The sequence below is a fragment of the Anopheles cruzii genome, chromosome 3 (assembly GCF_943734635.1).
Source record: "Anopheles cruzii chromosome 3, idAnoCruzAS_RS32_06, whole genome shotgun sequence".
NCBI classification, from domain to species: domain Eukaryota; kingdom Metazoa; phylum Arthropoda; class Insecta; order Diptera; family Culicidae; genus Anopheles; species Anopheles cruzii.
The window spans coordinates 50,592,521-50,616,140 of NC_069145.1; the positions used below are offsets into that span (position 1 = coordinate 50,592,521).

The window sequence follows — 23,620 nt, forward strand, 5'->3', positions numbered from 1 at the left end:
ATTATCTTTATTTTAGAGCTTGAAATTCACTGTGTTACCTTCTTTTACCTGTCGAATCGAAACTAATGACCTAGGCACGCGCGACGCGTTTTCCGTTTTACCGTTTTCCGCGAAGAGTTCGCTCCACTCCGAAACTGGCCAACTCAAAATGACACTTCTCCTTACCATGCTTCAGCACACGAACACAGTTGCGTTTTACTGTTTTCTCAGTAGCTGATTTTGATGCTAGTGTACGTGTGTGCGTGTTAGTCATATAAATGAGTTTTAAATTGAATCGTAAATGTCCTACACATGGTCTGAGCACACAACTACTATTCAACATATTGAATGCTTCATCGGATTCACCTAAGTTTACTCTAGTTATTCAGATTATTCCAGCCCATTTGGCTTGGGCTAGATTCGTTAAAAAGGCATTAATCGAGAACTGCCTCGATATGTAAACAAATGCTTCCGTCCTCACTAACACTACCGCATGGCCGTGGCAACTGGCAAAAAATGAAATGCTTGTGATGCTGCAAAATGACAGCACGTGTACAACACACCACCACCAACCTGTATAGTAGAGTAACTTAGTTTCACCGATTCATCGATCACCCAAATGTTCCGAATATGTTGCGTACGTTAAATAATAACGGGCAAAAAACGTGGGTGTAGACCAATGTATCATTCCTGGTGCTCGTTTTTTCTTACTCTACAATTCACAGTGACCGCTACCCCCTCCCGTTGATACACAAGATGTTGGCTACAACCCTGCTATTGTGTTGTTGTCAGTTCCAATTTTTCTTTCCGTCGGGTATGTTTCCGATCAACGAAATGCAAATCGTAATTTTTATAAACTCCTATACCACATAGCATCAGCGAGATGGTCATTTGATGCCGCTTCTATCGAAACGTGTTGTTCAACGTCTTCCTTGTCATCGGAGTTAGGTGCAAGAACCAGGGGTTGACTGCATTTTCGGTGTTTCTCAGTATCAGACATACTCGTAAAATGTACTTCTCAATCGGGTGGCCACGGGTGCTAAATAGTGAACCTCATGGAATCATCCGGAAAGTGGTATGTGATCGTGTGAAAATATTATTCGCTGTTCTAGCAGACGACGCTGTTGCCATTTGGTATTCCAAGGTTTGTTACTGCCCTGTTTAGAGTTGACGGTAGCGTGTCACATATTCAGTTTTGTTTTTTGGTATTCGCAGCCCTGTGTTCCGATTACGAACAGGAGCAGGAGTTCGGAGTGTTTAGCAAAATACGGCCCCAACAGTAATGTCGAGTGGAAACCCGATTCAAGCATGCTTTTGGTAGTAACTGGGGGTACTTCCCAGGGTGGCACTTTATTCATGTACACTCTGATTGTGAACGATACTCCGAAGGGTGTGTATAATCAAAATGATTCACCATTCACCAATCTTCGACGGGACAGTGCCGAGTTATTTCTGAAGGAGATCATTCCCTGCTTGAAACTGTCGTTAGTAAGTAAACAATAGTCTGCCTAACAATCTACCTAGACTTGCACCAAATTGATTTTGTTCTCCTTTATTTACAGACATATCGCGTTTGTCTTTACGTCCCAATTTGCTGCGTTTCTTGCATTAATGTAAATCAAATCATGATAGCAACACAGGAAGGACGCGTGGTTCGCTTGAACTGGGAGGGCATAGAAGAGCGTGACTACGCACTTGATCTAAAACGAATCCCATTTAGTATTAACCAGCAAGTCAGTTATGGTTAGTGTTTTCCTTCTTGAACCGTTACACCAGATCAATTTAAAATTGTGTATTGTTTTAGCCGTCCCTATTCTAGAATCAAACGTATTCGTGTTCTCAATTGACTACTCTCCATTGTTGTGCGGTTTCGCCATCACATTGAACGACGGACGAGCAGCATTTCTCACCGCAAACAACACAAAGTTTGATCCCAATGTAAGTAGCAAAATAGCATACTGAAGCTGTTAGGAGCTGGCGAAGATTTCCGTTTCGGTTTTCTGGCTTACCCCGTAGCAAGTGCAAGGAATCTGGTGCCAAAACGTTGATGATGCAACATGCACGGTAATCAACCACAAGTACCGTTTAATAGCATACGGTCGTAAGAATTCTCAGACTAATATGTACGTAATCGATGATGTGACCGGCGGCTTGGAACTGTCGCACAGGTTGTCGCTAAGTGCAAAGGATTTTCCCGGTTCACCTGGTTCCGTGCGCGACCTACGCTGGACCCCCGATGGTTGTGCCATCGTAGTCGCATGGACAAAAGGGGGCATATCATTGTGGAGCACATTTGGGTCGCTGCTACTTTGCTCACTGGCCTGGGATTATGGGTTGCATGTGGATTTAGCCAAAAATGACCCCTTTAATGTGGTCAGCATGGTAAGCAATTGTAAAAGAATTACATCAGCTTGCAAAAACAATTTTGTAATGGTCAATTTCTGTTTCAGGACTGGTCAACGGAAGGATACCAGCTTCTGATGGTGCGACAGAAGAGTGTGGAAGAACATAATATATCGAATACTACGAAAACACTTGCCGATACGAGCAATGAAAGCAACACCCATGCGACCGTGTTGATGCAGTTAGACTTTGTCAAAAGTATTCTAACTATTAACCCGTGCATGGTATGACACCGTTATTGATGAATCACATTTTTATACAGTGCTTTCTGTGTGAGATTATCTGATGGTTTGTCTTTTAGAGCAATAATTCATTCCTGCTTCTGCAAGGAGACGACAAGCTCTACATCAACCACGGCGATGTGTTGCAGAATATTTATCCTTGTAACAAATCACCCTACGACGTCCACAATGAACATGAGTCGTCAAACTTTGGTAAAAACGATGAATTGAACAAAGGTATGTTGCATGGTGCCCCGTTGATAGAGCAGTCGGTAACTCTCGTCGTTGTCACGTCACTGGTCGCAAGTTCGATTCCCGAGACCAGTTGTCACGCAGCTGGCCTTGGGTTCGATTGCCGAGACCAGCGTGATCCGCCAACAATCCCGTTGTTCAAAACACGTTGTTACAGAAAGCAATAGAAGGTTTCTCTTTTGTAGGCCTTGACCGCTGGGCTGTTGTCGTGCTGCAGCGAAGCTGATGAAAAATGTTTCACTCATTTAACTTTTTAAATTACAGATATTTCCTGCATGACGCCCGAAGACCTCCATACTTCGGCAGAGGTGGGAAGCGATAACTATATCAAGTTCAACAGTGTGCTCTCGGAAAGCAAACACTGGGTTGTGCTGAATCTACCTACCGCTTACATTTCTTCCAATTGGCCCATTCGTGTAAGCACCAAACGTTTCCCGTTCGCTTTTTCTGCCCTTTGGCTGTTGTGTTATCTTGTATTGTTTGGTCTCTTCCTGCAGTACAGTGCCATCGACTGTTCCGGCACCAACGTGGCCGTCGCAGGCCGCACCGGAGTTGCATTGTATGCTTTCAACACTCGCAAGTGGAAGCTATTCGGTAATGAAACACAGGAGAAAGATTTTGTTATCACGGGTGGTTTGTTATGGTGGAAAGATGTCATCATAATGGGTGAGCAGTTATACCAATTTCAGTGACCAAACGATCTAACAATTACTATCATCAACCTACCGTCTCGCTGTTCAATTGCAGGCTGTTATTCCCTGATAGGTTTCCATGACGAGCTTCGCATCTATTCCAAGGACTGCAAATTGGATAACCGTTTTGCTGTTATAACGAAAAGCGCTAGCCCTGTTATGTTAATAAATATTTTTCGCGACCAACTTGTAAGTAGAAAAAGGATAGCTAATGATATTGAGATGTTTGTCGGTATTTCATTTCCGCCTTATCCGATGGTTGTTTCAGGTTGTTTTCACTTCCGATGGGCACCTTTCTATATTCGCACTTCAGCACACTGGTTCAGATGGCAACGATGGCGGTGGCGGTGGCGTTCAGCATCGGGTCGAGTTAATCAAGATGCATATCTATGACATCAAAAACGTTTGCATTCACCCCGCTTGTGTGATATCAGTACTAATGACCAGCTTAAAAAATGAGAGCGTCGGTGGTTCCCGTCCATCGACGAGTAGCTATGAGGCCTCGCTCTCAGAAACACTCATTATGAATGTTTCAGGGCGAGTGCTAATGGTACAGACCGACCAACAACATCACCACAATGCTAGCACCAGAGCCGGCGATGGCAGTTCCGCCAGCAACACCAACACCGGTATTAGTCAATTAACGTCGACCTGTCTGGCGTCGTCGGTCGAGTGCATCTGGGTGTCGGAGTCCAGCAAAACACATATAAAGGAATCTCTCTGGTTGTATTGTGGGGGTTACGGAATGCGTGTTTGGTTACCGGTGTTTCCCCGTAGCGGAGAAACTGGTTCGCGAAGCCTTCGACACACGTTCATGAGCAAGCGCATCATGCTTTCGTTCACTCTGAAGATTTATCCGCTCGTCATACTTTTCGAAGACGCCATCATTTTGGGTGCCGAAAATGACACACTGCTGTACACTAGCGATCCAACGGTTTACTTTTCTCTTCCGTATAATGCACTTAAAAGAACGGTGAGTTTTTGTTTAATTACCCTAGACAAAGCGCATTTTCTTAGTAATCATTACAAGTTGTAAACACTTTTTTGTTTTAAAAAGTTTTTGTTAGCCCTCATTTTTACAACTTTTCATATGTAACATTAGTGCTTGCCACACATGTCATCTATTGTTTGCTGTTGGAATGCTGATACAGACTATTTGGCGTTAATATTTACAAATGATACATTGTTTTTGTGTCTTTCTAGAGCCAAGTGTATTTGCATCAAATCCTGCGGCAGCTAATTCGCCGCAACCTCGGGTACAATGCATGGGAAATCGCACGTTGCTGCACGGATCTTCCATACTTTCCACATTCTCTTGAGCTCTTGTTGCACGAAGTGCTTGAGGAAGAAGCGACAAGCAAAGAGCCAATTCCAGATGCACTACTACCATCGGTGTTAGAGTTCATCCACGAATTTCCGGTCTATCTGCAAACGGTTGTACAGTGTGCTCGCAAGACGGAGATAGCTTTGTGGCCGTATCTCTTCTCTAGTGCCGGCAAGCCGAAGGAATTGTTTCAGAAGTGTATGGTCGATCGTCAGCTGCAGACGGCGGCAAGTTATCTGATCATACTACAAAACCTAGAACCATCGTCCATAAGCAGACAGTATGCGACATTACTGCTTGATACGGCTCTCGAGCAGCGTGATTGGGCGCTTGCCAAGGATTTGGTACGATTTTTACGTGCAATCGATCCGAACGATGTCGAATCGCCTCGTTCGTCTTACATTTTTGGAAACAAGATTGGTGGTGGATTGATAGGCGCTGTACCACCAGCACCGAATGCAGAAGATTTAAGTCTTATTCTAGGCAGCAGTATGACGAGGGGCCGTAGCTTCTCTACCACCCTACCATATCCGAAAGCGAATGACGGAGCAGCGACTGTGGTGAACAATGAGAAGAACCTTATTGTCAATGGTCCTGTGGGATCATCGATGGTACAGCAGACAGTCGGCGGAGGCACCGGGACAAACGATGTGCATCCTTTCGACCGGCAAGTTCAGCGAAGGAAGAAAAGTGTGCCAAATACGCAGATTGAACGGTAAGCATGAGTTTTTTTTTTAATTAATGTTAGAAAGTGGAAGCAAAATTTACCTTACAAACTATTGGAGAACACGCAGAGAAACACGTCTGTGTATAATCGTAGGGACAAGAAGAATGAATCTATTCTACACCTCACAGGTTACTTGGATATAGTTCGAATCACGGATTACTATTCCAACACAAACCATCGATCAACTTTTATTTTATCGTATCGTCAGAAGTTACACCTTCTGAGGAAGAATACAATTTTTATAATTCCCGACCGGGATAGGCTTTTCCGTTGTTTTCGATAGTTTCCTTTTCTTTCTAATCGATTCGAAACATGTTGTTGAAATAGCCGCTAAAAACAAAGTTCAAGACAAACTCTTCGCCTCAACCATTATAAAGACTGCGGCAAATTTAATCCACGGAGTGTAAGGTGTAGTTTTCAAAAAACTCATTTCACTGAATTATTTATTTATTTTTTTTTTAATACCACTTCCGCTTTTCATTTCACGTGCCTACAGCGATTCATCAAGTACAGAAGAGTTTTTTATCGACGTGGTTCTGCAGCGCTATGCCCGACGATTTTTGCAACTACGCAAGCTCGAAGATCTTGGCTACATGAGCGCAACGCTCGACTTTCACTTGGTTGGCTGGCTGAACCGCGAAAAAGATCGTGCGGCTCGCATCGAGGATTTTGTTTCAGCCCTCAAGACGCTGCATGATGAACTAGATTGGCCAAAACCTTGTCTCGACCTGTCGCTTCTCTCCAATGTCATCGGAACACGGCAAATCGCACCCTCGGAACCATCACCATCGCCAAATTTAAACCAATCCACCAAGTCTCCACTCTTTGAGTTGGCCACACGCGGCACCGTCGATTCAGGTTACAATAGCTTGTCGTTTGTTCGACCGGTTAGTGTGATCATGAGCGAATTAGCTGAGTGTCAACAAACGTCTAGGAAAGGCGATCGGTCGCATCCGTTGAGATTGCTGCAACAGCAAAACGCTCAAGAAAAACATACACCAATTGAAGCAGCGGGTATCGCACCTATTGAGGTAACGGAGGCGAATCTTATGCCACTGAGTGATGCTACGAGTGTCCTTTCCGAAACCGCCCAACCCCAATGGCCCGACGATGTACTGACCGGTTATAGTGATGCCGGCGGTCGCAGAAGCTTCACACCCGGAGAGGCGACTTTTAGTCGGGCGATGGAAAAGAACATTTCCAAGCAAACCAAAACGAACCGCCGGAAACAACACAAGCTTGAAATTCGAATGCGCTACCTGCTTCAGATCTTCACGGAAGCACACTGCTACGAGTTCGCTCTTCTCCTCTCCGTACTTCTTCTCGACGTGGCTTCCGTCGGTCGCATCACAAACGCTGCAATCCGTTCCAAATCGCTGGTCGTCTGTCGTCAACTTCGGAATGGATTGAAGGACATGACGCGCTGGAGTTTTAACGAGTGTCTTGCGTATCGCCCGTTTATGATAGCTCTTCAGCAGCAACTGGCAATGTTGGATAAATTCGTAATTCAGCAAGAAGCGATACCATCGCTAATACATACCGCTCCGGTTCTTTCGACACTGGCGACCATTCCTATGCATGCCCAACGTACACCACAGGATACGACCGGGAGCGGCAGCGTGAGTTCAACAGTTAGCGGCGGTACAGCACTAATAAAGGACCACCACTCTTTGCATTTAGTAAAGGAACTCGAAACGAGCATCAGCAATGGAACAATTAGAAGGATGAACTCCGGTTCGTCTGTGATTGAGACTACTGGCAATAGTAAGGTCGGTGAGGTCATTGGTGGAAAGAATCGCACCGTCGGGGACAGCCCATCGTACACAACTGCAAACCCTTTCACACGATCCGTTTCGGATCTGGAAGTGGCAAATGTACAAAAGATAGCGCGAGGAAAATCTACGACCGAAAATCGTTTCATAAACTCGGCTGCTATCACCGAAGAAACGGAACGAATGTGCAATGTTATGTAAACAAATAAAATGGGTAACTAAAGAGAACTATGGGCTTCAGTTGACAAAAACAAAGAGTATTCAATGCATTGATAATAATTTTTATAATTTTCTTTGTTGTGCACTACGTGAGGGTTGATTCAGAACCACATTCCGTCCACACCGAGACGATGGAAAATTACAATTCTCCTAATGTTACTTAGTAAAGGCAAATTCCCGAATGAATTCATAGCCAGGCATCAATCGTTTTAATAACACCTTTGTCGCCGGGGGACTCGAAGCATTACCATGGAATATACAAGATTTTAACATTTCCAAAAATGGTTGACATGATTGTTAGTTTTCCAACGGGACATGATGACAAAAATTTTGCCAAACGAAAAGCAACCATTCAATTGTTTACACTGTTTGAATATTCACACAGTGTAACATTGATGCACGTTACCGGACGAGAAACATTTTCCTGGCTCATGTGGGTTGTGTAATCCGTACTAAAGCTAGAACATTAGCCGCTTTATTAGCCGCAAAACAAAAAGTTAGTGTTAGCAAAACAAGTTTACAAATGAAGACGGTGTGGAATAAAGGTAATTATTTAAATTTTGTTGTAGATCTTGAGAAACATGCTTTTATTTGCCTCGATATATAGTATGAAAATGTGTATGTTTGTTTTTCAGGTTCCGTGTTTTTTTATGTATGTTATGCCAGATATGCTATTGTTGACTTCTTTCCACAATTTCTCGGTCGACAGATAAAAGTGGTCTTTGCAAACGGAATCGTTTGATAGAGTCCTGAAACCATGAATAACAACAGTTACAATACTGCATAGGCAAAATATAAAAAAAATTATAAAAACATTGTACCTTCCACTGAGCGCAGTTAAAAGACAGCATGGCCTGAACATTATCGTCGTTCGAACTACGTTTTTCTCCTTCGCTGGTAGGTCGGGCACACAATACACCGTTAACCATTTCCAAAACAACGGCTCCATCGCGGATGAGAAAAGAGATTCGAAATGCATTGTCAACTGTGCTCATATAATCCGTAGGATCCGTAATAAGTTCAAAATATGGCACCGATGTACCTCTTTCTACACAGATCTAAAGAACAATGTGCAATAAAAAGAACAATATTAATTGTTACAACGGAGAACAGACATTAACCATCCAGAACGCAGCGTTTTGAACACATTTGGGAGACTTAAGAGACGTATCAAAGTCAAAGTAACATTTACGATAACAAGTAACATTTGTAACAGGTGTATAAGTTGAAACCACCACCATCATCATCAGCAGCCTTGCCAACAACATCGACGAACATACGTGGTGGTGGCGTACTAATAGGTGATCGAAAATTCGAAGTCGTCTCGAGCTTCTCCTATCTAAAGTCAAAGTTGTAATCACAATGACATAACTGAGGAGATTCGCGCCAGGGTGCTAGCAGCCAAGCAGGTTCTACAATTCTACAGTCTGAGGAAACTATGTCGCTCACTTCTCGGGTTGAGAAGGTCGAAGCTGGGGTTGTACAGAACCTTTATAATCCCAGGTTATACAGAACTCACATACGCATCTGAGACATGGACTCTGTCTAAAGGTTTAATATTTGGCACCGTATAATTTTTAACATAATATTTGGCCATGTAACCCCGGAGGAATAATGGAGAACGACGACATCACCGTCGTTCACCGTATACGACTCGCCAGGATCCTCTGGGCTGGTCATGTCATGAGTCGCCTTAAGTCCGTAAAGTCTCCTTAGGTCGTCCAGAAGGAAAGATGGGGCGTGGTATGCCCCGATTGAGATGACGAGAATGCGTCGACTGAGACGCAAGAGTAATTTTTAGCAAAACTCGAATAGTTTTCAAGCATTTGAGGCCAAATTCAACTGATGCGACTTTGAAGCGCCGGATCATTGAGAAATGAGAATGAAATGAGGCCTGGCGACGCGCACCGCGAACAGCTATTACGAATAAAAATACTTTGAGGTTCTCTTATGTGTTTTCTTCATCATAAAACCCGGACAACTTTAACTTATACACCTGGTTCATGCTACGAAAGAGATCAAAGAATATCTTACCGATTTCAATTGCTCCATAACGTCTTGTAATTTGCGTGCATCGGCTTCCTCTTGATTTAATCTTTTGACTATTTCCGGTTTTCGAGCTTCACCTAGTTCTTGTCGTTGTCTTCGACGGCGCTCTTTTACTGGTTTTTCCACCGGTGCGGGAGGAAGGTGTTCGAATGTTCCGTAAAGGCATGGCGAGTGTTTCGACATCCGAAAAGCAGTTATTCCAGCTTTGCCGAACGCATCCCATCCTTTCTGACCTTCCGCATTCCCAACCAATGCCATCTGAAAAATAAAACCGTTTAGTTTGGATTTTTTTCTGGATTGAAATATTCATTGTAATATTACGATCGCGGTTGTCAGTTCCTCGTCGCAGAATTGAGAGTTTTCACTCCTTTGCAGCGCTGCTCCGACCAAATCATGGCTCATTTTCACAATCTGTACGTTGATGCAAACTTCCGTTGCATTTTCCGCAGTGTCCGATTGTATTCCCTGCATCATGACTTTGTTTGTTTGCATGAGGATTGACGATACGCCTTGGAAAATGTCGACAGCATTGTCGATCTGCGTTCTCAGGGCTGTTGGAGACATAGTAGAATATATTGAAATGCAATTACTGCTAGTGCAGTTACCATTGACTTTACGAACCGAGATCGTGTCCTTGATCCATCAGCTCCTGGTAACGCTTCTTGCGTGCTTCGGCATCCATGGTTTTGTTGCTATTGACCTCCGTGGTGTTGTTGCTTGGCTTTTGGTTTGGTTTTTAGACGACATTCGGGTCGTTGCTAAAGCCAGGTCCACACGCTACGATATGACTGCTACTTTGGTTCGATAAATTCCGTAAAAAACTCGTGCAACAACATGTCAACATGTCAAACCAGCGCACGCAAACATGAATGGAAGATGGACAGATATTAATACTCGCCTGCTTTAATTTTCTAAAACTGCGCCGATGGCCAAAAACGACAAAAGCCGGTGCAATTTTGCGGTCCACACGTCATTTCGCTGTTGCACAGCCCAAAGTTTCAGTCAAATCGTAGCGTGTGGACCGGGCTTTAGATAAAACTGCCAGTACGACCATTCTTACTTTTACACTTAGTGCTACGTTATAGAGTTGTTCTCACTGTATAAGTTGGCTGTTATGTTTCAGGTTCTCTATGCGAGTTGATTTTCTTTTGACAGCATTAGTAAAACATCCTAGAAAAAAATATCATTTATTCTTAATCTTTTGTATCATACCTGTCACAACTGTTGTATCGTGGGCCCAACATTCCAGTTTTTATTTGCAGAAAGCTTCAGGCTTAACATTATTCTTAGGACACAGCAAAATGAGTGACGATTACCTTAGCAAACCATTATCCTTTGGTTCGGCGCATTCTTCGGGTACCTGTGAAGTCGCCAGGAAATGGAAATTACGCAACAGGCATGGGTCTTATTAATTTTGTCACTAATATTGCAGGAATCTCTACAAGTTCACAAGTGCGGCCATTGTCACCATATTTAAACTATGATTCACGATACCTGCAAGCTCAACCAGAATTCATCTTTCCCGAGGGTGCTTCAAAGCAACGCGGCCGATTTGAACTCGCCTTTTCGCAGATCGGCTCCTCAGCAATGGCTGGTGCGTGTATCGGTGGTATGGGTGGATTGTACAATGGGTTCAGTTCAACAAAACTGGCAAACCAAACTGGGAAGCTACGACGAACACAGTGAGTTTCCTCGAAAGAACCCGTACAATTGGTTCCAGTCACAAAACAATTTACGCGCATTTTTTACTGTTTTCAGATTGTTGAACCACGTAATGAAGCAAGGTGCTGCAACTGCAAACACACTAGGCACAATTGCCGTTATGTACTCGGCATTCGGTGTCCTATTGCAATGGACTCGCGGAGAGGATGACGACATCAACACAATTGCTGCAGGAGGAGCTACCGGTCTGTTATACAAATCGTCAGCTGGTCTGCGGAAGTGCGTCCTAGGCGGCGGTATTGGATTGGCACTTACTTCTTTATACGTCCTTTGGAGTGCAACAAGCGGTGGGTCGAAAAAGCTAAACGACTTGAAGTCGCAATACCTTTAAGAGAAAAAATAGATCAAAACGAGTTTGAGGTTAAGTCGTAACGGAACTAAAAACAGTTATCCAACTAATTGAAACGTTTCTAGACTATGGGGATAGCGAATGTGTTCAGCGGGCGAATTGTACACAAATGTACGAGCATTCAACTAAACTTTTCTTATTCGAGGCTCGTGTTGTTGTAGGCGCAAGCGTAACAACAGCTGCACAGGAAAAGTTGTAATATGTTTGATGAAACGTTTCAGTTTGTCTGAATAAAACTTAAGCAAGTTAACAAACAATTTTCTATCTATCAATCAACTACTATGGATAGTTTGTGTGGAAACTATTCACAACCGCATGACATTCATCAGACAAGATTATGGCATGGCTGTTCAAATAATTATCGTAAGGTGGTTTCATTTTCCTTTTTCCAATTACTGCTGATTGCTGAAACATATTTTGGAAACGTTCAGGTCAAATAATGAATTAATATTGGTGAGAAAAAACCCTTTTCATTCAATCAATCCCATTGTATAACTGTGTTCCGCATTAGAAAAGACATTCTGAGGCACGAAAAGAAGAATGGGCTCAAGGCATGAATGTGTGCGATGAACACGTTCATTGAAGGCTTCAACCAGTTCCAGATTAATTAATATTGCCTGAGTCGGTGCGCAACCCTGTGTTGGTAAAGTGTGCGCATGCATGTTGTGTTGCGAGCTAATTGCTAAACACACCCATTTTTGTGTTTCTTCAATGGCCGCTTCAAACTGTTAATTAATTAGTCAGATCTTAAAGTGGAGTTTGTCTTGGAACTTTTTACAAAGTGTGTGGAAAAATGAATCAGCATAGAAGCGAAAAACAGCTTGCCTACTTGTACCCGCTTATTGCAACGTTGTCTTTCATATGTTGCATATCAACAACTGTGGCCTGGCAGCATTGGCAATATGTTCTAGACACCTGCATCGAGAGGAATTGTGGTTGCATTTTACATGGCCGATCCACTCCAACTTACTTTACCGGGGGTCACGTAGCCTACTGCCACTGGGCATCATATGGGCTGGTGCTGCCCATAATTTTCTGCTTCATCTTTGGTATATTTCATGTGTCGCGTGTGTTTTTCGGTGGTCATAGACGACGCCCTGGAACCGCAACAGTGAGGCAAAGGTGAGCATTGTTAAATAGTCAAATATTATGACTGACAGGTTATCTATTGTTGTTTTCGTATCTTCGTAGATCGGGCGATATAATCGTGATGACCACCAAAGCCGACGTGGAAGAGGACGACATTAACCCTTACTATTGGATCCCCGCAAGTGTTGTCGGTAGCCTTATGGCCGTGTTGACACTTGTGCATGCCGCAATGTATTTAGATGGGTTTCTCAATACCTGCAAGCAGCAACGCTACGAGCTTATCAAATACATTCATGCCAATGGTAGCCTAGTGCCGATTATACAAAGTCGTATATCATGCTCATCGGTGTTAGACTTTATGGACTATCTTCATTTGGACGTGTCGTTCGATCGACGACGCGAGGGACGTATCAACACAGCCGCTGCATTGATCATTGGTTTAATTTGCTCCTGGACCTGCATAGCACTGTGGATTTGGACTGTAGTCATCAATGCGAAACGAGCAACTACAAGCAGGAAATTGCGTATCTAACACGATCTACAGAGTAATCTATAATTCGATTTTATTTCCTCGTGAAACAGTGCAAATAGTTGGTTTTAATTATTTTATCTGCCAGCTATTAAGAGAGTGCCTTTCTATGATCAAATGAATGATAGTGACTCGATTTTGATAGTGTCACATTTCAGCCATCCTTAATTTTAACATTTGAACTTTCTTTGCGTATTCATTCGTATTCATAATAATAATAATAATAATAATAATAATGAAGAGACCCTGAACATTGTTGAACGGAATAAAGTACGCTTGACTATGTTCTTAGTGCGAACCAACTTATCTAAAAACCCATTTAGTTCTTGCGTCGTTGCGAGGGATAATTACCGTCACGGAAAGTAAGAGTTAGAATGATATATTCAATACCAGACGATGGTATCGATCGTCTGCGGATCAGAGTAAAGGTCGCTACCATCGAACACGAAGTCGGTGTGGAAAGAGCCGCTAGAGGGATCAGATCGCTAGATTGCAAATCGAATCCCTGAAGGAGCAACAGGTTTGCCCCCGCTGATAGAGCAGTCGGTAGTGCTCTTTGCTGTCACGCAGCTGGCCTGGGTTCGAATCCCTGGATCGGTTGTTACGCAGCCGGCCATGGTTTCGATTCCCGATACCGGCGTGACAGGGGGGTTGGCGCGGGACCAACAACCCCGCCCGTAAAAACAACCCGTTACAGAGAGCATCAGAGATTAACATTGTCTCTGGTGCAGGCCAAGACCGCGCAGTGGTTGTTTCCGAAGAAGAAGAGAAGGAGCAACACCTGGACCTTGCTTAGAGCAGGTTGAAAGAGAAATGAGGACGACCGCGGAGGATGCAGTTAAGCCACGATGTTGAACCAACTCTCCCCACGGGACGTTTAAATGCATCATAACCACATGGCTCAGCGTAACACCGGATGTGCGGTAGCGTCGGTGGAACATACACCTGTTTGACCCGAAGGTGTTTTGTATATAGCTGCGAACACTTGACCTCGCCAGTGTGGAACCGTCAGTGACCGTCGTTACGATGGAGAGATCCTACGACGAGATCGTGCCATGCAGTCGCCGATGGTAGGGCCAGGGTAGGCGTAGCGTCTAGTGGTGGAAGGAAAAAACTGAGATGCGCACCATCTATGGAAGCGCCTGTCGACGTCTATGACGGACGGGGGACCTCAGGGATCGTGCTTGCCGAGTTTTTCCCACCAGTCTCCTGTGGTGTAGCAAGAACCAGTACACCAACCGACTAATTTCCATTTCCAACTAGTTTAGCCCCCGAAAGGCCCCTGGACTTGATGGCGTCCACAATGCAGCCACGATAGTTGCGCTGCGATTGTACCCAACCTAAAGGAGATCCCTCCGAAACGGTATCTTCCTGAGCGAGAAGCGGTAGAGGCTGATCCTGCAGTCGGGAAGACAATCGGCGCCGTAACAATGTGTCATGTGTAAGCTGAACTGAGCTGTTCGTCTACAAGCGCATCATGTTCTACAGACTGCCTCCTAGACTTCCACGGGCAAACTTCTAGGCAATTTCGGCTTCCACAAGCAGCGATGTAACCTTGACGCTGTACGGATGATCGTCGGTGAGGGAACAGACGCGATACAGCACGGTTGCATGAGCCCACCGCCCTGGGCATCGGCAAATTGGAATCTACTGCTGATCGACCACAAGGATACAAGCGGCGGGTCCGCCGCGTTATACCGGATGTGGCTCGCTGGTTCAACAAGAAACATGGATACGTGGACTTTCCTGTCCTAGGTTTTATAAGGGCATAGATTTTTCCGAGATTACCTTCACGGACCCTACCCGTTGCACGATCCACTGACTGTACCTGGTTTTCTGGGCCCGCGGAGTAAACGCACGGCGCATAACCTGGTGAGCAAAATGCTACCGAGCCTGGAAAAATGGGAGTGCTTCACCCCGGACAGTTAATCAACATCAGTATATATACATATTATATATTAGTAGGTAATATATCACTTCTTGTTTTGCTGTGCTCGATTGAATGTGTATTAAGGTTCCTTTTAAATAACATTGAGGAGTCTAGTTTTGACAGCAGCTTCAGGTGTCATTTTGGGTGCGTGAAGTCTGAGAACAGAAAAAGAAGTTTGTTATAATTTTTTATTATTTATTCATTACCTATTATTATTAGAACGGGCAGAGTGCGATTGTTCGTCTAAGTTGCGTTGGTCGGGCGATTTTGCAGTGTTTTCCTGCCTAATTTAGGCATGGCTTCGACAGAGTCTAATTCAATAGAAAACATTGATGGCGAACCATGTGTGCTTCCTGAAGATACAATGCTAATATTGCAACAATTTCTAAAAGAAAAAGAGCTGGAGGAATGCATGGAAGAAGAAAGCAGTGAACTGAATAAACGTTTTGAGGAAAACTGGGTATGCATCAACATCTTGCAGCAAATGTTTCCATTTTTCATTTCAATTCTTTTTATCATTAGCAATTGAGCCAATTTTGGTATAACGAATCAACAAAAGAAAAACTTGCTTCAATTGTTGAAAACCTACAAAAGGAAAAGACTGCTTCTCAAGGCAAATTCAAAGTTGCTCTTTTATCGGCTCCTTCAGCCTACAAACATGTTTCGAACGTTGTTCCGGATGGTAAGCATTCCAGGCCACACTTATATTCATTCATGACCAGTTTTTTGTTTCGCCATTTCAGTAATGTTGTTTGAATACGATGAAAGATTCGCATTTTACGGGGAGCACTTTCGTCAATATGACTACAATCGGGCATTTGAACCCCAATATTTGGATGAGTTTCGACACACATTTGACTTGGTTATTGCCGATCCCCCATTCTTGTCCGAAGAGTGTATCAAAAAAATAGCGTTTATAGTGAAAAAGATTGCTAAGACAGATGGAAAACTAGTACTTTGCTCGGGAGCAGTCGTGGAAAGTTGGGCTCAACAGTATCTGGCTGTTAGGCTGTGCCAATTCCGGCCCGAACATGAACGAAATCTTGGCAACGAATTTTGTTCTTATGCAAATTTTGATCTGGATAGCGTGTTAAATAAAGCAAGCCCATGAAATAGTTACTTTGTTACTTTGTTTATTGGTATACATTATTTTCCATTGGTTTCACTTTCCGCCTTCTTTTGTTGCACCAGTTCCCGTAGACTTTCTTCTTGATCCTTTAGAGTTTTAATAAGAAAATCTTTATTTTTTTCGAACTGAGAGATCATTTCCTCATACGACGAAAGCTTGGTTTTCATTTCTTCAGATAGCGTAGGAAGGTCGCTCAGCACATACATGCGGCCAACCGACGAGTACACCTTAGTGTCAGGTGTGAGCAATGAAATGTGTTTGTTGGTGACGTCGATTCGTTGCTTCGAAAGTTTTAAACTCTCTGTCTTCATATCAAGCAAACGAATCTTCTTCGTGGAGTCAATCTTGTTCACCTGCATCTCGGTAAAAGCCTAAAATGGATGTATTCAATGATCCTTCATGCGCACTACACAATACAACCTTTCGACTGCAGTGTCGCACATACGAATGCTACTAACTTTTTTTAGTTCCAGATCCATATTTTTGGCGTATTACATATATTTGAGGCCCAACACTTGTTTTCAGATTATCTTGCTCTGCTTTTGCATGTGTAGTTTACGATCCTAAAAACATACGTTATTAGCTTATGATTTTCTACCGATTGTCATTTAAAGCGACGAACGTGTAACCATAATCTGATTACAAACGCTTCACTGCTCAAAAACGCTTCACAGAAATACTGTGAATATTCCACATAACAACGACTGGGTTGAGAAAACGCAACGATTTCAACCTCTCAGCAACACTCATCGCGGATGCCTTAAAAGAATCACATCCAAACATTTTTCCGCTGTTGGTCTGAATATGAACGCTAGTTCATTTTCAATTATTTCAGCTATGAAATAAAATTTAGGTAAAATAGTGGTCTAAATTCCTTTTACTTACCTTTCCACCACACTCTTCCGTGCTGACTCCTTTTTATTAAAATGTAGTTCTCGATGCGGGAAAACCTTTTCAAGCAGTCTCAACGCTGCCCCTGTATCTTACGATGCCTTCGATGCGCCTATAGGCAACCGATGTGTCATCGTAGCTGATCCCTCTCAGCTTTCCAGGCTCCGCAGCATATCGCTCGACAGCTTATACGTTGATAGTGGGGAGCGGAAACATGCAAACCGCGAAGGCACATGGAATTCCACGCGTCCATGGTTCCTGGTGGAAGACATAGGCTTTAAAAATCCATGTACGTGGTAATGAAAGAAAGCATTTGTAAAAGAGGTTCACTATAGGCAGATAAAATTGTGAAAACGCTAGACATTCTTGCGTTTATAAACACAAGTTTACTTTAACTGTGTTGTTGGTGTTTTGAATGATTTTTATTGAATTACAGTATTTATTTTCAAATGTTCATCGTTATCTCAAAACAATCGTTTTACTGTATATTTTCACTTTCTTGCTGCGTATGTTTTTCATTCAGAGTATTCAGTTTTTAGTTTATCATTAACATCCACAGGTTGTTCGATGACGCTGTTGTCAAACGCATTCCGATTGGTAAGCTTACGTGTGGTAACGCTAGAAATGCATGGATGTCGAGGTACGTCTTTTGTAACGCTAGTCGTCGGACGTAGCCGAATTAGGTTGAACATTGTGGCTGAGCTGGATCAAGGAGCACGATAAGATAGTAATTTCTGTCTCACTTGATTGGTGCCGTTTAATTGTGCAGTGAATAAGAATTTCATCAAATTAACAGAATTAGAAAAGCTTCGTAGTGCTTCAAATTGGTGCTATTTTAATTGGCTAGGTATGTAAAAAAGCAACAGAAACGAAGAGTAAATAGAATTGAGCGATGAGAATGCGGAATCTGATGTAGCTTGTGTGTAGTGGGAAGCTTTCGTTGTTTCCGATTGGTGATTCTCTGTTAAAATTCGTGGTGCAGTACCGCACGAAGTGTGGATTTTTTGTAACACACGTCATTATTTATAGGAACGCAGCCAATGGTATCTGATAAATGGGATGGATCTCCTTTGCTTTCTCTTTTTCCTAAAGTTCATAATTGACAGCATTACTGGCAATGATTTCTCGCAGCTCGAAAGGCTAGGCAGTAGGCAGTCTTTCCGATGTATTATTGCTAGCGCATCAAATGATAAAAAGAAAATCGAATAATGGGAATTCTGCGAACGCGCACGATAGTTATAATTAAGATTTAAGAAACTGACTTACCCTGTACCAATACCACGATGGCAGCTTTCATCTTATCACACAAATCTGATATCTGATATTTATCGTTGAACATATAGTTGCTATCGCACCGTTAGCTGTAGGAATGAAGCAACGAGAAATACGTCAGACACGATGTTACTTTTTGTTCGATTTCACCGTGCAACTATGATCGCATTTGGAAATTTCATGAAATCAAACATGGAAAGACTTTCACAACGTTTTCAGTGTCGATCACTGTTGAGATTTCAGCCCTTTCCAGTTGATCAAGAACCGAAACAACACAATGTTAGTGAAATTGTGAAAAGAGGTGCAAAATGTTGCACCTCTTAAAACTTTTCATATCAATAGCACGGATAGTGAATCTAAGATTGGTCTGATAAGATTTGAAATTTTTATAATACATGTTGAAATTTATACCATACTTACGCGACTTTTCCAAACATGTCCCCTTTTCCAAACATATTCCTAGGATGAGTGATCAACAGAGGGATCAACAGCAGCCCAGGCAGACCGGTTTTGAAACGCTCAAACAGCATGTTATTGCAAACAAACTGGAAACGACGCAATGGGTGTCCCGTGTGCTAACCATCTACTTTGCGCTAGGATATGTACTACCTTTTCTCTATGGGTAAGTGGTGTTTTTCTCAAAGAGGTTGGAGGGGGTAAGTATCGACTATGTACGAATCTAAGCACCATGAGGCTAGTGATTCAGTAAAAGGAAATTTTTGGTATTGCTTATGCATGTGACGAATAATTACGAAAAACACAATGTTACATCAAAACGCTAATGCGTTTCCCACCTGTTGAAAAAAAAAACGCAATGGTTAATTCAACTGTTTTATGCTTTTACATCACATACGAGCCACTTTTGTGCGTCGTACGTAAAACCCCCTCCCGGTTATTACAGTACACCCGATGATCAGCTTGTAGTTACATAATGAAACGAAGAAGAAAACACAGGTAAACCAACTATCGCAAATCCATGAGAGAAGAAGCACCGTTGTCGGGCGAGTCAGAGGCTCGATATAAAATGCATATTGGGACTAGGGCACAAGAAAACGGAAAACAACATGTTAATTTCAGTTATGTTTCCTTTAAATAGATAAGTTAACTGTGACCGATTATAGTTTTCGGCTTTCGGGGTTAATTATTTTTTAAACCAACTTTTATTGACTACTACTTTAAAGCGATCGTTTACACGGTCTTCAAAGGGTAATGTACCTACTATATAATATATCATTGAAAAGATAATATACCATTCTTTGACAAGAAAAAATCAAGTCCTCATTTCCCGTATGTAGTATTGGACACTACGGAAAAAATACATAAAATTCCCTTTTTCACTTTCATTTTCACTAAAAAAATTGTCTCATTGTTTCCCATAAACTAAACATTAAAGTTAAAATAAAGTTAATTAGTCATGGTTTCCAGCAGGTTTCACGTGTCTGCATTTTCGGTCGCTACGGTTTTGTCAAGAAAACAGAAAGAACACGTGCAACTGCCCATACAAAACATATTGCCTTTATGATCTTGTTAGGGTACGTTTTCTGTCATGTCACTTTTTCAATATGTTGTCCATCCTATTTATGTTTCATTCGAACAATCGAATGTGCCCACTCAGCTAATAAGTATTTAGCTTTTAGTGAATATATGATAGCATAGCATTTTAACTTTGTGCAATTTAAGTTTTGTAAAATATGGCATTTTGTTTTTAATACGCGTCTGCGTATTCGATATTGGTATCTAAATATGTATTTCTTTTAGGACGTATGCATGTAAAGGTTGTCGGTATAACGAAAGGTACTAATTTAGTATGCCCAAATGCGTGTATTGCAGATAATGTTTTGAATTTGATAAAAAAGCAACCAAAAATATTTTAACAAAAGTCCGTAAATTCCTTCAAAAATCGTTTATGTCCGTTTGACCCCCTGTAGATGTTTATAAAGTTCGAATAGTTTTCTACAATCCCAGAAGAATGGCAGTGCTATGGCTGTTTTCCATGCTCTTTTTGTAGCTTTCTTAAGGATGAGAAGTATCCAGGATCCATTTTTATAAGGATGGGAAAGTCTTAAGTAATAAGGACGAGGAAAATAGAATATTTAATGAGCTTCAGATAGTTGGCAACTTTAACTACCAAAATACTTTAACAATACCGACACCGTGTGTACCGATCACATGCATCGGAGGAACGATCACCAACACACAATCAAGCGGTGTCATTTAACGGTTACTGCGATCGGTACACACGGTGCATAATTTAGTGTCAAATCTGTTATGCGCCCTGTATAACGTCGTGTTATAGGGTCTGCTGAGCCACAACGCTTTTGACACCTGGTCGCTGTACTGTCAAAATTGTTATATGAGGCTGTTATACAGGGTGGTCAAACAAGCGTTCTCTTTTTCATTTGGTTATAAAATGAAAACGACTAAACATTTTTCGATGCTTAAACATTCTTTTGAAAGGTTGATCATCAAATTTATGTGTGAAAAACAATTTCGCTCAAATGTCCCCCACGATTGGTTTGGCAGTAGCCCATTCGGTCAACCCAATTTTTGAGTACTTTTTCGACTGTCTGTGGTCCTATCTCGGCAATGGCTATTTCAATTTCGCTCTTAAGTTCGTCAATAGTTACTGGTTTGCTCGCATAACATTTATCTTTCACCGCTTTCCAAAGATAATGTCAAATCGCAACTTCTTGGAGGCCAAGCCACAGACCATTTCTGCTGATTATTCGCTGTCCGAGAATGCGGCGCAAACAATGGATCGTGGCTGTCGCTGTATGGCAGATAGCCCCGTCCTGTTTTAACAAAAACTGTCAACTAAGTTCTCAGCTTCAATTTTGCCAAAGAACCAATCAGCCAACATTGCTCGGTAGAGTACGCCTTCGACGGTTCCGGTGGCTCTTTCTTCATTCATTGATACGGCGGCCGATGATGCCGCTATCCCGAAATCTGCACCGAACAGTCACTCGTTTTGGATACATGGGCTTCTCTTGCACGACGTGTGGGTTTTCCGAACCTCAAAAACGACAATTCCATAGCCACCGAGGTGGAAATGAGCTTCAACGAAATGAGGTTTTCAAATATCGTACCGTTTGATTTAAGACCTATCACTTTGGAAGTAAGTTTTTAATATTTCCCAGCTTTCTTCAAGCGTAAAACGACCCATTTCGTAAATTTCTAAGTATTTACTGAATGTCTACAATTTCCAGAATCTAATTTGACGTTCTAAACGTCAAATAATGGGTACTTCAAAAAGAGAACGCTTGTTTGACCACCCTGTATCTGCTGTTATGCACCGTGTGGCACCGCAGTAACGTTGTGTTTTTACGGGCGGAGTTGTTGCTTCCGCGTCAAACTCCTTTCACGTCGGTCTAGGGAATCGAACCCTGTGAGGGTGCAAAATCAACCGTAAAACGAATTACCTCTACCCAACTTAATGACATTCCAGCGTGTTTACAACACACAGAGTGGCATATAGTTGCCCATTAGTGTTTTGTTTTTCAAGCTCTTGTACCTATTCTATGCTAGATGAACAACGAAATTAAAGAATAGTATGATAGTTTTTATTAATTGATTGATCAGTTTCTTAGTATTTTTTACTCTTTGTAACTTTATTTGCGTATTTGATTTTTTTTTTCATTTTGTAGGAATCCTGTTAATGCATACTATAAAGTGCTAATGGCAAATGCGGCTACCAGCGCGATTCGATTGCATCAACGCCTACCACCGTTTCAGTTATCACGTAACTATTTGCAGCAAATGCTGCTGGAGGATTCCTGTCATTATCTCTTCTTCTCGCTGATATTCCTGTATGTGTATCCAATGCTGCTCATCATTCTGCCGGTTATACTTTTCTCTGTTTTGCATTCTACGAGCTACTCTTTAACCCTCCTTGATGTAAGTATATTGTGCCAAAACATTTGGCCTAGACGAAAATTTCTGATTATTAATATTTATTATCATATTATAGACCCTTGGACAAAACTCTTGGTGGGGTGCTCGGCTACTGATATCGTTAGTAGAATTCCAAACTCGCAACATTCTTCGGTTAGCCGCGTTTTCCGAAATCATCATCATGCCACTATCGGTGTTATTAGTGTTTCTGTGAGTACTGTCCAGAAACGAAATTATTATATACTATATACGTGCATTAAATAAATTGATAAATTTCATCCATTCTTCACAGTGGTAAGGCTGGTATCATGACACCGTTGGTGTACTACCAGTTTTTGGTTCTACGTTATTCATCTCGACGCAATCCCTATACACGTAACATGTTCTATGAACTGCGTTTGGTGGCGGAAAACTTTGCCAATGGAACGACGACGCCGGTAATACTCCGGAAGATGCTGCAAGGGACCATAAGTTTTATCAGCAGGTTAGCCCCACCGACGCAAGTGCAACAGCAACAGCAGCAGCAGCAATAAAAGCGGATAGTAAAAAAAGAAAACAAACGAAAATTTCCATTGATTGTTTTGCACCCATGTTCCCTTATCATTAACACGCCGTCACGTTTGATATTGCAATACGCATGCACAAATATTGCAAACTGTCTTTGCTTTTAACTCAATGGAAGATTGATTTACATTCGATGATTTTATAAGAATCGGTTTAACGCATGTTTCTCGGTTGCGGCAGGTTTCACAGTTGTGGACCTCTTAAGTTCGATACAGAGGCCGTTTTGAACAACTTTCAGCTTCATGTTAGTAACAGGAAGAAGGCAGTACGTGAAGCCAAAGGAACGTATACATATGTGTTGTTTAATCCCATTTGTTTTCTTTTTCTTTCGGTTTGAACATTTTTTCGTTTTTTTAAACCCATTTATAACTTTTTGTTATTATTGCTATAAGTATAAGGTAAAAGACTTTGTAAAACAAAATGTCAGAATCAAATTGTAACAAACCGACAGGCAGAGAAACTTTTTATGGTGAATGGAACGAATTTGAAGGAAATAAAAAACAATTACAAATAATATCTACGACATCTTTCGTAAGTTTTTTTTTATTTTGAGAGACAGGAAAAAGAACGGACAGAACCGTATTTATTTGATTATAGACAAATAAATGATAGAATG

At 42.1% G+C, this 23,620-nt stretch overlaps 7 protein-coding genes and 1 long non-coding RNA gene across 9 annotated transcripts; 5 read left to right on the plus strand and 3 right to left on the minus strand.

The window, feature by feature from the left end:
* The first annotated feature begins 988 nt into the window (after positions 1-988).
* Positions 989-7,860, plus strand: LOC128271287 (guanine nucleotide exchange factor subunit Rich). Its single transcript, XM_053008744.1, has 13 exons — positions 989-1,123; positions 1,195-1,467; positions 1,542-1,722; positions 1,784-1,917; positions 1,996-2,361; positions 2,430-2,606; positions 2,684-2,840; positions 3,120-3,271; positions 3,353-3,521; positions 3,603-3,736; positions 3,816-4,520; positions 4,751-5,586; positions 6,095-7,860. Exons 1-13 carry the CDS (start codon positions 989-991, stop codon positions 7,569-7,571), a joined length of 4,896 nt encoding a protein of 1,631 aa, XP_052864704.1. The 3' UTR covers positions 7,572-7,860.
* Positions 7,861-8,157: 297 nt separating this feature from the next.
* Positions 8,158-10,360, minus strand: LOC128273583 (EP300-interacting inhibitor of differentiation 3). The gene is made up of 5 exons (XM_053011579.1): positions 10,260-10,360; positions 9,960-10,189; positions 9,624-9,896; positions 8,411-8,647; positions 8,158-8,338 (listed from the first exon to the last, which is right to left on the minus strand). Exons 1-5 carry the CDS (start codon positions 10,318-10,320, stop codon positions 8,261-8,263), a joined length of 879 nt encoding a protein of 292 aa, XP_052867539.1. The 5' UTR covers positions 10,321-10,360; the 3' UTR covers positions 8,158-8,260.
* A 442-nt stretch (positions 10,361-10,802) lies between these two features.
* LOC128272189 (mitochondrial import inner membrane translocase subunit Tim23) lies at positions 10,803-11,960 on the plus strand. The gene is made up of 3 exons (XM_053009946.1): positions 10,803-10,994; positions 11,071-11,320; positions 11,397-11,960. The coding sequence occupies exons 1-3, from the start codon at positions 10,940-10,942 to the stop codon at positions 11,689-11,691; spliced, it is 600 nt and encodes a 199-aa protein (XP_052865906.1). The 5' UTR covers positions 10,803-10,939; the 3' UTR covers positions 11,692-11,960.
* Positions 11,961-12,347: 387 nt separating this feature from the next.
* LOC128272973 (uncharacterized) lies at positions 12,348-13,618 on the plus strand. The gene is made up of 2 exons (XM_053010867.1): positions 12,348-12,831; positions 12,901-13,618. Exons 1-2 carry the CDS (start codon positions 12,503-12,505, stop codon positions 13,328-13,330), a joined length of 759 nt encoding a protein of 252 aa, XP_052866827.1. The 5' UTR covers positions 12,348-12,502; the 3' UTR covers positions 13,331-13,618.
* Positions 13,619-15,427: 1,809 nt separating this feature from the next.
* LOC128272456 (protein-lysine N-methyltransferase CG9154) lies at positions 15,428-16,368 on the plus strand. Its single transcript, XM_053010270.1, has 3 exons — positions 15,428-15,717; positions 15,780-15,939; positions 16,001-16,368. The coding sequence occupies exons 1-3, from the start codon at positions 15,553-15,555 to the stop codon at positions 16,366-16,368; spliced, it is 693 nt and encodes a 230-aa protein (XP_052866230.1). The 5' UTR covers positions 15,428-15,552.
* A 22-nt stretch (positions 16,369-16,390) lies between these two features.
* On the minus strand, positions 16,391-16,981 carry LOC128272457 (prefoldin subunit 1). The gene is made up of 2 exons (XM_053010271.1): positions 16,845-16,981; positions 16,391-16,757 (listed from the first exon to the last, which is right to left on the minus strand). The coding sequence occupies exons 1-2, from the start codon at positions 16,863-16,865 to the stop codon at positions 16,404-16,406; spliced, it is 375 nt and encodes a 124-aa protein (XP_052866231.1). The 5' UTR covers positions 16,866-16,981; the 3' UTR covers positions 16,391-16,403.
* Positions 16,982-17,769: 788 nt separating this feature from the next.
* Positions 17,770-23,527, plus strand: LOC128272200 (Krueppel homolog 2). 2 transcript variants are annotated; one of them, XM_053009961.1, is made up of 5 exons: positions 17,770-17,874; positions 19,013-19,171; positions 22,194-22,443; positions 22,517-22,650; positions 22,733-23,527. In XM_053009961.1, exons 2-5 carry the CDS (start codon positions 19,014-19,016, stop codon positions 22,971-22,973), a joined length of 783 nt encoding a protein of 260 aa, XP_052865921.1. In that variant the 5' UTR covers positions 17,770-17,874; position 19,013; the 3' UTR covers positions 22,974-23,527. The 2 variants fall into 2 exon arrangements, with proteins under 2 accessions (XP_052865921.1, XP_052865920.1); XM_053009960.1 differs by lacking the exon at positions 17,770-17,874 and adding an exon at positions 17,939-18,124.
* On the minus strand, positions 18,256-19,137 carry LOC128272201 (uncharacterized). Its single transcript, XR_008269245.1, has 3 exons — positions 18,970-19,137; positions 18,544-18,638; positions 18,256-18,451 (listed from the first exon to the last, which is right to left on the minus strand). It is a non-coding gene; the product is annotated as an uncharacterized LOC128272201 (long non-coding RNA).
* Positions 23,528-23,620: the final 93 nt, after the last annotated feature.

What these genes read in the sequence shown, in the direction of transcription:
- LOC128272973 (XM_053010867.1), top strand. Translation starts at nt 12,503, where the DNA reads ATGAATCAGCATAGAAGCGAAAAACAGCTTGCCTACTTGTACCCGCTT. An exon ending in ACCGCAACAGTGAGGCAAAG is followed by an intron (nt 12,832 to 12,900) that starts GTGAGCATTGTT and finishes GTATCTTCGTAG; the next exon opens with ATCGGGCGATATAATCGTGA.
- LOC128272456 (XM_053010270.1), top strand. Translation starts at nt 15,553, where the DNA reads ATGGCTTCGACAGAGTCTAATTCAATAGAAAACATTGATGGCGAACCA. An exon ending in AACGTTTTGAGGAAAACTGG is followed by an intron (nt 15,718 to 15,779) that starts GTATGCATCAAC and finishes TTTTATCATTAG; the next exon opens with CAATTGAGCCAATTTTGGTA. An exon ending in TTCGAACGTTGTTCCGGATG is followed by an intron (nt 15,940 to 16,000) that starts GTAAGCATTCCA and finishes TCGCCATTTCAG; the next exon opens with TAATGTTGTTTGAATACGAT.
- LOC128272189 (XM_053009946.1), top strand. Translation starts at nt 10,940, where the DNA reads ATGAGTGACGATTACCTTAGCAAACCATTATCCTTTGGTTCGGCGCAT. An exon ending in TGGTTCGGCGCATTCTTCGG is followed by an intron (nt 10,995 to 11,070) that starts GTACCTGTGAAG and finishes CTAATATTGCAG; the next exon opens with GAATCTCTACAAGTTCACAA. An exon ending in GGGAAGCTACGACGAACACA is followed by an intron (nt 11,321 to 11,396) that starts GTGAGTTTCCTC and finishes TACTGTTTTCAG; the next exon opens with ATTGTTGAACCACGTAATGA.
- LOC128273583 (XM_053011579.1), bottom strand. Translation starts at nt 10,320, where the DNA reads ATGGATGCCGAAGCACGCAAGAAGCGTTACCAGGAGCTGATGGATCAA. An exon ending in GGATCAAGGACACGATCTCG is followed by an intron (nt 10,190 to 10,259) that starts GTTCGTAAAGTC and finishes TGTCTCCAACAG; the next exon opens with CCCTGAGAACGCAGATCGAC. An exon ending in TTATGGAGCAATTGAAATCG is followed by an intron (nt 8,648 to 9,623) that starts GTAAGATATTCT and finishes ATTGTTCTTTAG; the next exon opens with ATCTGTGTAGAAAGAGGTAC.
- LOC128271287 (XM_053008744.1), top strand. Translation starts at nt 989, where the DNA reads ATGTACTTCTCAATCGGGTGGCCACGGGTGCTAAATAGTGAACCTCAT. An exon ending in TAACTATTAACCCGTGCATG is followed by an intron (nt 2,607 to 2,683) that starts GTATGACACCGT and finishes TTTGTCTTTTAG; the next exon opens with AGCAATAATTCATTCCTGCT. An exon ending in ATATTTTTCGCGACCAACTT is followed by an intron (nt 3,737 to 3,815) that starts GTAAGTAGAAAA and finishes TGGTTGTTTCAG; the next exon opens with GTTGTTTTCACTTCCGATGG.
- LOC128272200 (XM_053009961.1), top strand. Translation starts at nt 19,014, where the DNA reads ATGAGTGATCAACAGAGGGATCAACAGCAGCCCAGGCAGACCGGTTTT. An exon ending in ACTCTTTAACCCTCCTTGAT is followed by an intron (nt 22,444 to 22,516) that starts GTAAGTATATTG and finishes ATCATATTATAG; the next exon opens with ACCCTTGGACAAAACTCTTG. An exon ending in TCGGTGTTATTAGTGTTTCT is followed by an intron (nt 22,651 to 22,732) that starts GTGAGTACTGTC and finishes CATTCTTCACAG; the next exon opens with TGGTAAGGCTGGTATCATGA.
- LOC128272457 (XM_053010271.1), bottom strand. Translation starts at nt 16,865, where the DNA reads ATGGATCTGGAACTAAAAAAA. An exon ending in TGGATCTGGAACTAAAAAAA is followed by an intron (nt 16,758 to 16,844) that starts GTTAGTAGCATT and finishes CATCCATTTTAG; the next exon opens with GCTTTTACCGAGATGCAGGT.